The 10,286-nt window shown below is 56.4% G+C and overlaps 1 protein-coding gene across 1 annotated transcript; it reads left to right on the top strand.

The window, feature by feature from the left end:
- The first annotated feature begins 499 nt into the window (after nt 1-499).
- Nucleotides 500-9,774, top strand: DDHD2 (DDHD domain containing 2). Its single transcript, XM_029964984.1, has 17 exons — nt 500-662; nt 1,164-1,369; nt 1,848-1,937; nt 2,266-2,386; nt 3,206-3,295; nt 4,226-4,361; nt 4,936-5,144; nt 5,548-5,618; nt 5,759-5,878; nt 6,073-6,168; nt 6,247-6,375; nt 6,469-6,624; nt 6,704-6,806; nt 6,892-7,056; nt 7,426-7,588; nt 7,865-7,976; nt 8,252-9,774. Exons 1-16 carry the CDS (start codon nt 500-502, stop codon nt 7,953-7,955), a joined length of 2,109 nt encoding a protein of 702 aa, XP_029820844.1. The 3' UTR covers nt 7,956-7,976; nt 8,252-9,774.
- Nucleotides 9,775-10,286: the final 512 nt, after the last annotated feature.

The following is a 10,286-nucleotide window of genomic DNA, read 5'->3' as shown; positions in this document are numbered from 1 at the left end:
GCGTCCCCAGTGTCCAGCTCCCGCCATACACCCACCCCTCGGGTGGGGGTCCCACGGCACCCCCGCCCTCCAGCTCCCACCATCCATCCACCCCCCAAGGGTGGGGGTCCCACGGCACCCCCAGCCTCCAGCTCCCACCACCACTATCTGTCAGTCGCCAAAGCTTTGGTTTTACATCTCAGGTCCCTGCTCTTAAATCGGTGTAAAGAACAGGCCTGGTGAGGTCAATGGGGGAGCATCAGGTGTGTGCTCCGGGTAAACACTGTCTGGGTACCAGGGAAAAATTCCCTGGACACATCCATGGCTTCCACCTGGGATGCCAGGTTTTCCTTCGGGGAAATTTAAATTGGAACTTTTTTTTGGCCACGTGCCTGGCTCCCAATAACCGAGCTGTTTGGATGCATCAAATGGTCTGACTGTGTTCAATTGATACTGCTCTAAATTATACATAATCACAGTGCAAAGCATCCTCTGGTGAGGCTGGGAGAGTGCTAGGAGGATGGCAGGAATTCTGCTGGGGGATTCCCCTCGTGGGGAAGCACAGCTCCAGGAGGAGCAGGGGTCGGGGGTCGGCTCCAAGCCCTGCACTGAGGCCCCTGTGTGCCAGATGTCACCATCTGTGCCACCCGCCGCTGCCGCGGGCAAAGCTCCGATTGCCCAAGGTTTGGCTCCCGTCCTCCCTCGCCCAGGAAGTTTTGGATTAGAGGTCTCGTGCTGCCCGCCCCCAGTGCCACAGCCCAGCCTGGCATGGGGCACTGTGCCACCAGCCCAGCCCAGGGGCAGAGCCAAAAGGCAGGGAAGTTCACAGGATTTGAGGTCCCTATTGGGGTCAGTGTGGAGTTCTCCGGGAGGGGAATGATTTAGAGACCCAGGTGCACCCCCACCATTACACAGTGCACTTTCCAGGCCACAAATTCACTTGTACTCTAAGCAAGGCAGGAAGAGGCCATGTAAGCCTGAGCCCAAACCAGAGACAAGGACAGTTAATGCCTTCATCTTACCTTCTGCCTCCAGGGGACGTTCGGCTTGGGGCATCTCTCCCAGGATGCCCCGATGCTGCTCTCGGGGCTCGGCTGTGGGCAGTGTTGGTGCCTGCTGCCGTGGCTCAGACCTGCTGTGCTCCTGGGAGCGCCCTGCTCCGGGCCTCTCGCGGTTAATCCCAGGCCTTGGTTCCACAGGGAAGGACCAGGAGGATGTGGTTGTCCCGACGTCGGGGGGCAGGTACGACGTGCACCTGAAGCAGCGGCAGCGCGTGGCCGTGTACTGGCAGGAGGAGGTGTCCGAAGTGCGGCGCTGCACCTGGTTTTACAAGGGAGACAAGGACAATAAGTATATTCCCTACTCGGAGTCCTTCAGCGAGGAACTGGAGGTAAACACACCTTTCCTGTTGGTTTCCATCTTGGCCTCTCCTTGTCACACACCGGCCCCGATGTCCCAAACCCCATATGGGGCCACTGGCGCCATAGTCAGGCCTGAGGACACGAACTCCAAAGAGGCTTTGGCACGGCCTTCCTGCAGCTGATTAATGGAACTGTGAGCACTGTGAACACTGCTGTGGCCTCCCCGTCCCCTGCCCCTGCATTGCAATAATCTCTATTCTGATGTGCCAAAAATACAGTTTCAAGTTGATGGGGAAGTCTGACGCTGCTGCTGTCAGAGGGGGGAGGTTCTTGGACACCCTCAGCAGGTGATCCTCGGATGACCCTGCTGCTCCTCCAGCTGATTTCTCTGCCACTTTCGCAAAATGTTGATAAGATATCCCGAAAACTGGGTGGGGAATGTCTCAAGAGGTTGAACATTCATGGGAGTATTGCCAGCTGACTCACAGAGGGTGTTCTCTTCTGTAGGAAGCTTACATGATTGCTGTGACCCTGGATGAGTGGAAGAAGAAGCTGGAGTCCCCCAGCAGAGAAGTTATTATCCTGCACAACCCAAAGGTGAGCAGGGCCTGATGTGCTGATCAGCAAAAACACCCCCTTGGGTCTCTGCAGGTCTTGCTTTGTGCTCTGGCTTTGTGCTGTTCCCTTCAACCATGTCTGCTGAGGAATGGGTTTGTCCCAGTGGCATTCCCCTCGCCTGCCTGTGCACAGGAGAGGGCAGTGCCAGAAAAGTCTGGCATTTCCTTCGCGTTTCTTCTCAACACCTCTTTGTGCAGCGGGCTCGGCCCAGCGCAGTCTGGTACCAGCCCGTGTCACCCGGCAGCTGCTGCAGCCAAAGCTCTCTCTGCTCCACCAGGGTCACTGACAGGCTCTTCTTGTTTCCCAGCTGATGGTGCACTACCATCCTGTCGCCAGCTCCGACGACTGGGTCTCCACTCCCACGGAACAAGGTCGACCCCGGACTGTGAAGAGAGGAGTGGAGAACATCGCTGTGGAGATCCCCAACGGTAAGCTAGCTCCTCCCTTCCACCCATCCAGAGCTATGCAGTGTTTTCCAACCAGTGCACTCAAAAAGACTGACAGAAGCTCCCATGATCCTTTCAGTGAAGTGCACGTCTAAACACTTGGTGCCCCGAATGGTTCCAACAACCTCCCAGGCACCAGTGAGCTGTGCCATCAGTGAACACACAGAGGCAGTGAGAGGGGGGAAGGCAGTGAGCTTGCAGCTCCTGCATGGAGACAGCTGTTGGAAGCTCTGCAGTGCCTGAAATTACCCCTGAGGTCTTGGCATCTGTGTTTGTACAGGAGGAGAGTTTGTTTCCCTGGTAGGGACACAGGGGTTTATCACTTACCTGCGTGCTGGTGACTTTCTGGGGCACGTGTTCTCCCCATCTCTGAAGCTGAGTGTCGGCTCTGCCCCCTCCCAGCTGCCCTGGGCTCCCAGTCAGGCCTCAGGACTTGTCCCCGTGGGGAGGATGGGCAGTTACTCCTGTCTAACCCCTGCATTATCCATGCATGCCTGTCCTCAGGAAGGCACGTATGCAAACTAACGTGAGTGGGAAGTAGAGAACAAGTCCTAACTCCACCTGGGGCCTACCTGGGAGGTGCAGCTCCATGGGGCCCAGTAGCTCATCGGAGTGGGCTGGGTACAGGGCAGCTGAACAGAGACCTCCTGGTCCTGCCCTTCCTTGTGCTGGAGGAGCTGGAGGTACAGTTCAGGTGGGGCTGAACTGCTGGGAGCATCCACTCCCCCCGGAGCGAGGGTGGTGACAGGAGGGGGACGAGCCCCTCTGCCCCTGTGCCCTGAGCTGCCCTTCCCTCCTCAGGAGAGCCCCTGCAGATCGACCACCTGGTGTTCGTGGTGCACGGGATCGGCCCGGCCTGCGACATCCGCTTCCGCAGCATCGTGCAGTGCGGTAGGTGTGGGCTGGGAGCCCGGCTGGGCTGAGCCAGGAAAAACCTCATCCTGGACGCTGGGAAACGCTGTCAGGGTGCATCACACCATCCCGGCACGTTGGCAGGCTGCATGGTCACCCCTGCTGACGTTCACTGACCCACCAAATCCCACCTTCTGGAAAGGTTTGGGCAGCCACTGCTCGTCAGTGTTCTGCTGCTGCTGCTCCAAATAGTGAGCTTCCCAAATCAGATACGGATTTTCCGAGTACCTGTCTAAACCTGCTAAACTAATTAGTAGCCTGCTCAATCCATTGCTGCGGGTTAATCTCGCTGGGTGAGGTCCCACAGGCAGCAGCATCACATTCTCTGGAGTGATTTGGGACAGCAAATCCCCGTTCACTGTGAATTGCTCAGTGCTGTAGGACAGGTGATCCCTGAAGCTGCCTGGAAGCCCAGTGAGATTTAACTTGTAGAAGTCAAGGGAGCTGAGATGTTTCACAGTGTTTCCTATGAATACTGGCTGTTCTTCTGTGTGGCTTGCTGATGAAACTATTTCAAGGCTGCTGAACATTTGAAATGAGGGAAATCAGCCTTTCTGCCTCAGAACTGAGTCCTTACAAGTTCATCTCCTCCCTTATGATTCCTGCACAGGCATCTCCACAACAGAGTTATTTTTTATAAATTTCTGAAAGTACTTTATCCTGACTGCTGGGCTCTGCCCATGTGAAGGAGGTACAGATGGGACAGCAAAATCCAGTAAACACACGTGACAGGACATGAAGCCTCCCCTGATCTCTAGTTAAAGATTCAGGGACTTAGGGGAGCAGCAGCAGATTAAAGACCCTGGTGGGATTTCCCCGTAATGATCTTTTATCGTATTAAGTGGTGTTGGTGCCACGGGCTGGCCCTGGGGCGTGATGGATCTCCGTAAGAGTTCATCTCTTTTCCAGTGAATGACTTCAGGAACGTGTCCCTGAGCATGCTGCAGGCACACTTCAGGAAGGCCCAGGAGCAGCAGCAGGTCGGCCGGGTGGAGTTCCTGCCCGTGAACTGGCACAGCTCCCTCCACTCCACTGGTGTGGACGTGTAAGTGTCCCACAGGCACCTCCTCCAGGGCCCGTGTCCGTGGGGATGGAAACGTGCACAGGCGGCCTCCTCTTCCCTGGAAACACCACTTTTTCTGTTGGAAAAGTGGAGGGAAAGCTGTGAGTGTTTAGGGGTGAGCAGGACAGATGGGGACCCCCAGGCCCCCTCCCTACAGCCATTCTGCAGTGCACAGCAGGCACCTGCTCCCATCAGCACCGAACAGCAGAGGCTTCTGCCTCTCCCTGGCTGATACCGGGAGGGACTGTGGACATCCACACCTTCTAAAGGCCTCTGGGAACCAAGTGTCTGCACTCGAGCACTGCTCTGCAGTGTCCCAGGAAGGGCAGAGAGCAAGCCAGGCTCCTGGGGAAGAAAGGACAGGCTCTTTATTCTTGGAATGTAAGAGCATGGGCTGTGCTCTCCTTTTGGTCTCAGCATGTGCTGAGGGCCTGAATTACAACACACCTCCTTGGAGGCAGTGTCAGTCCTGCTCTCAACTTACATTTTGCTTTAGAAGCCTGGTGGGGTTCCCTGGCATCCTCAGCTGCAACTCCCTCTTGCCTTTCCCCTGCAGTGACCTGGAGCGGATCACACTGCCCAGCATCAACCGCCTGCGTCACTTCATCAACGACACCATCCTGGACGTGTTCTTCTACAACAGCTCCACCTACTGCCAGACCATCGTGGACACAGTGGCCTCGGAGATGAACCGCCTGCACCAGCTCTTCATGCAGAGGAACCCGCTCTTCAAGGGGGGGGTCTCCATCGCGGGGCACAGCCTGGGTAAGGGGCTCACCCACAGGTCCCAGGAGCATCCCCGTGCCAGGGGAGCAGGGAGGGTAGAATCGTACAATGCTTTGGGGGGAAATGACCTTAAGGACCTTCTCATTCCAACCTCCCTACCATGGGCAGGGACACCAGGTTGCTCCAAGCCCCGTCCAACCTGGCCTTGGACACTTCCAGGGATGAGGCAGCTGCAGCTTCTCTGGGCAACCTGTGCCAGGGCCTCCCCACTGAGTAAAGAATTTCTTCCTGACATCTAACTCAGCCTGTCCTGTGTCAGTGTAAAGCCATTGCCCCCTGTCCTGAATGAAAAGTCCAGGGTGCTGCTCTTCCACCCCAGCAAGGAGCTGGCTCGGGCTCTCCCCCACCGTGACGCTGACGCTCTGCCCGCGCCTGTTCGCAGGGTCGCTCATTCTGTTTGATCTCCTGACGAACCAGAAGGCTGACCCCGAGGAGGAGGAGCACAGTGCACAGGTACAGCCTGGGCTCTCCGGTGGCCCTTGGATCCAGGGGGTCACCGACCCCCCACTTCTGGGTTGCAGGGGGAAGGGGGAGACCCCCCAGCCTGCAGATTAGTGAGCGAAAAGCGTGATCCCGAATGGATCTGTTCACAGGGGTCCACGACAACCTCAAGCAATGGGGGTATTAAGGAAGTAAAAGAAATTCTGAAGAACCTGGAGCTGTCTGAGTATTGTGATGTTTTTGAGAAGGAGAAAATGGACAGGCAAGCACTGGTAAGGAGCTCCCCTGTTTTGCTGGCTCTTGTGGCTCTTCCTTGCTTTTCTTCCCCATCATTCCACCACTGCACATCTTCTGGTACTGAGTCACTCACACATGAAATGTATCTGAGGATGAACAAACTCCCAGAGAACAGACACCTCACCACACCTCTGCTCCTGGACTAACACCTGCCTTGCATATTTTCCAGTTCTTGTGCACAGAGAACAACCTTAAAGAAATGGGAATTCCCTTAGGACCAAGAATGAAGATACTCCATTACATCAGCTCCAAGGCAGACACACAGGTTTGTTTTCTGCACAGCTTATGCTCATCCCATCCCATCCCATCCCTCTCACACAAGGACCCCTTTATGTTGCTGCAGGATCAGAGCTCAGCAGCTCCCAGGCACGGCGAGGAGCGCAGAGCTGAGCCGGGGTCCCCGTCACAGCACGACCCAGAGAGCACAGAGGGTGTTGGGAGCTGCCAGTACAGGGACGTTGGCCTAGGACAGGTGACAGCTGAGCTCTGACTGCGCCCACGAGGCCCTCGTAACACCAGCACAGAGCTCATCTCAGGAACAAATCCGAACCTCCCTCTTTCCCAGGTCTCAGCAAACTACCCCCAGCTGAACTACAAGCCCACCATCTTCTTTGCCTTCGGGTCTCCCATCGGGATGTTCCTCACGGTGCGAGGAGTGAAGCGCATCGACCCGAACTACAGCCTGCCCACCTGCAAAGGCTTTTTCAACATCTTCCACCCCGTAGGTACAAGAACCAGAGCCGCCCTGCCTGAGACACGTGGAGCACGAGCCCTGCTCACTGTCCCTCTCCTCTGTGCAGTTTGACCCCGTTGCCTATCGGATCGAGCCCATGATCGTCCCAGACCTGGAGTTCGAGCCCATGCTGCTGCCCCACCACAAGGGCAGGAAGAGGATGCACCTTGGTAGGGGCACAGCAGCCCCTGGTCCCCCGGCCCAGCGGCTGGCTGCAGCCCCCAGCCCCACACCCACCCCCCTCCTGCCTTGCAGAGCTGAAGGAAGGGCTGACACGCATGAGCGTGGACCTGAAGAACAACTTGCTGGGGTCGCTGAGGGTGGCCTGGCAGTCCTTCACCCGCGCCCCAGTGCCAGCCCTGGAGGCCAGGAGCACCGACGCCGAAGCAGAGGCAGAGGCTGGCACGGAGAAGCAGCCAGGTCAGTGCCAGGGGGTGCACTGGGCAGAGGGGAGGTGGGGATGCAGCCTTGGGAGCTGCCCGTGGAGCAGCATGTGCTCGGGCTCCCCACAGCCACGCTGCCCCTCGTCTGTGCCCAGCAAAGGGACTGCCTTTGGGCTGTGGGTGCACCTGGCTGTCCCCAAATACTGTGGCCTTCCCCTGTTAGTGCCTGATGAAGGGGTTTTCTGGGGGGTCTCAGCACACCACTCTACTTTTTAAGCCTGCCAAGCCTGTCCCCCTGCTCTGGCTGTCTCTTGCACTACTGTTTCCAGGCACTGAATTCAGCTGCCTGTATTGTCATGGTTGCTGGTGCCCCGTGGCTGAACCACGCTGCTCCTCATTCCTGCAGACACAAAGCCAGAGGAGCCCCCTGCAGCAGTGAAGGAAGAGGCCCCGCTCATTAACGTGGGGAGGCTGAACGGGGGGAACCGCATCGACTACGTGCTGCAGGAGAAGCCAATAGAGAGCTTCAACGAGTATCTGTTTGCACTCCAAGGCCATCTCTGCTACTGGTAAGGGCTTGTGATCATCAGAGCTTCAGACTCACGTGTGATGAAGCAGAATGGCATCACTCTCAAAGCCTGTGTAGTAAGAAAAGCCTTAACTTGAGGGAACAAGACCTTCTCCTGCCTGAGACACACAGAGGGTGGGCAGGGACAGAGGAAGGAGACCAGTGTGGTTCTCCTTGCCTCGTGGGGCATCTGCAGACCACATCTACCCAAAACATCACACGTGTCCTGACAGGGTGCAGGGAAGCATCCCCTTCTAAGCCCCATGTCCTTCTCCAGGGAGTCAGAGGACACAGTTCTGCTGGTTCTGAAGGAGATCTACCAGACACAAGGCATCACACTGGATCAGCCTTTGCAAGGAAGCCAGTGACCAACCTGTGCTGTTCTGGCTGTAAGTCACCTTTGCCTAAACCCCTTCCTGATTTCCTAGGATACCTCAGAGGAGATCTGGTTTGTCTGAGGGAACAATATCCCTTATCTAAGGCAGGGAACTTGTGTCAGATTTTTTCTTTGGCCTGTCAGCACCTTTGGCTTCTCTCCTGTTCCCTGCATATGACCACCACCAGCCAAGAGGAGAAAACCAAGGAGGGTCCAGGAGACTGTGCTGGGTGGATTCTGGCTGCCTCAACTTGCAGCTATTCCTGTGTCCTCCTTTTGCTTTCTTAGATCCAATTCCACTGAGTACTCACCAGGAAAGTCCAGATCTCTTCTCTGCCTTCCTCTCTCCTCTGCTGCCGTGTCCTGCATGCTGCTTCCTAAGTACTTGCTGCTACCTGGAGATAAGGATGGATTTTCCTCCATTTTGGGTAGGGGTGGTGGGGGGTAAAACTATCAAGGGAAAACACTTCTGCTCGAACACACACAGAACCCGCATGGTGACTCCCTGTGGCAACGTGTACTCTTAACCCTCCACCCTGTGAGCCCCCTCACCAGCTCCTCCAGCACTGCAGCACACGAGCTGTCCAGGCTCAGAACCCACCGAGGGGCTGACCCTGCTCCTGGCCCAGTGAGGACACTCACAGCCTGGGACCTTGAGGAGCAAAAAGCCTTAACCACGCAGCCTGGAGGGAGCTGCAGCAGCCTTGGAGCGGGGGAGATTGCTGACTGCTCACACAGAGCACCCGGCGCCAGGACTGCCAGGGCCCAGGCTGCTGCTGAGCCAGCAGGATCTGTTCACCAGCCCCCCTCACCTGCACTGCTGCTGCATGTTTGTGCACCCCTGGGCTGTGCCAGGCAGGTGCCCCATAAACCACGTCGTGAGAGCAGCATGTTCGTGCTCCTGCTGTGCTGTGTTGGTAGTGACGTCCCACCACCCTCACCCAGCCCACGCTGGCAAACCAGGGGCCTCCCCCCAGTGCTGACCACACCAGTGCCCAGCTGTACCTGAGGAAAGCTCCACCTCCACGTCAGACTGCAGCCAGGCTGGGGACAGCAGCTGCTCCTGGGCAGTCTGGAGGCCTGGGCCAGCCCTCAGTGCCCTGCAGGGACACGGAGCAGCGCTGCTGGCCCAGGGGCTCTCAGGTGGCCACAGGGATCTTGCACCCGCCATGCTCCAGTCGTTGTTTTTAGCTTTAAATGTACAAAATACAGCCAGCAAAGTCGGAGCCCAGATCCACAGGGTCTGGGCACAGCAGCAGTGACACCAGCTCTGCAGGCAGCTCAGTCTGCAGCTGCCTTGGAGCTCTGCTCTGAGGGGGACAGGGCCAGAGAGCCCCTGTGCTCCCTCCCTGGCCACCAAACCCCCTGGGCTGGCTCAGTGCCTGGGCTGGGGCTCCAGTGCTGTGTGAGGTGTTGCTGTGCAGCCTTTAGAAGAGCCAAACCACTTTCCCTCCCGCTGACTTTTGCCCTGCACGGGGTAAGGAGCCTTCTTCCCCCACAGCCTGTTGGTTTGTACTGCCCGTTATTTGCACTACTGGAAGGGTTTTGTTTGCAGCCTCCATCCCTCCTCCCCTCCCAAGGAACAGAAGCTGTTCTTTACCTGACTGCAGGAACAGCCAAGCTGCTCAGCTGGCACCTGAACTACTGCTGGCTAAAGCCTCCTACGGGAGTAGGAAAAGGAACAGTCTTAACATGGGACACTAATGATCAGCTTTTTAAGTTATGCACTTTGTTAAAAAAAAAAGTTAAATACATTTTAAATGTTATTTAATGTCTTTTCCAGTAAAAGCCAAAATAAATAAGTAGATGACTGTGGTACGTGCATGTCTGGGGGGAGAAGGAGGGGCTGGAGAATTTACCTGTGCAGTTTTAGGAGAAATTAAAGGCTATTTCTGTATTTCTGTTGAAGCTGCAGGGTCAGAGGGCCCAAATTGCAGCTGATGGGGCAGTGTTTCATTACTGACTCATCTGCCTCACTCTGCTACAGCCTCACCTGTGCTGTTTGCACACACAGACACTTGATCAAACCACACCTTGTCTATGGAGGGAACCTTCCTTGTCTGTGATGTGACAAACAACTGCTCACTCAGTCCTGCCAGGCAACTGGCTCTGGATCTTGGTAGCACAGCCCTGCCTTGTCTGAGACAAACCACAGGCAGGGAAACAAGCACCTGGGCAGGGATGCTCTCAGACACCACTTCATTTTCTGCTGTCATCTCCTTACAACTGTACTAAAGCTGCAAGGAAAGAGGTACAAAATGAGCACCCACCAGCAACCCCTGCAGACACCAGAGGAAACGGCTTACACAGAGACAACCCAGGC

This window comes from Manacus vitellinus, unplaced genomic scaffold (assembly GCF_001715985.3).
Source record: "Manacus vitellinus isolate BGI_N305 unplaced genomic scaffold, ASM171598v3 scaffold_87_pilon, whole genome shotgun sequence".
Classification (NCBI taxonomy): Eukaryota; Metazoa; Chordata; class Aves; order Passeriformes; family Pipridae; genus Manacus; species Manacus vitellinus.
Note: the sequence above shows the minus strand (reverse complement) of the source record. Positions and strands in the feature narration are given on the sequence as shown.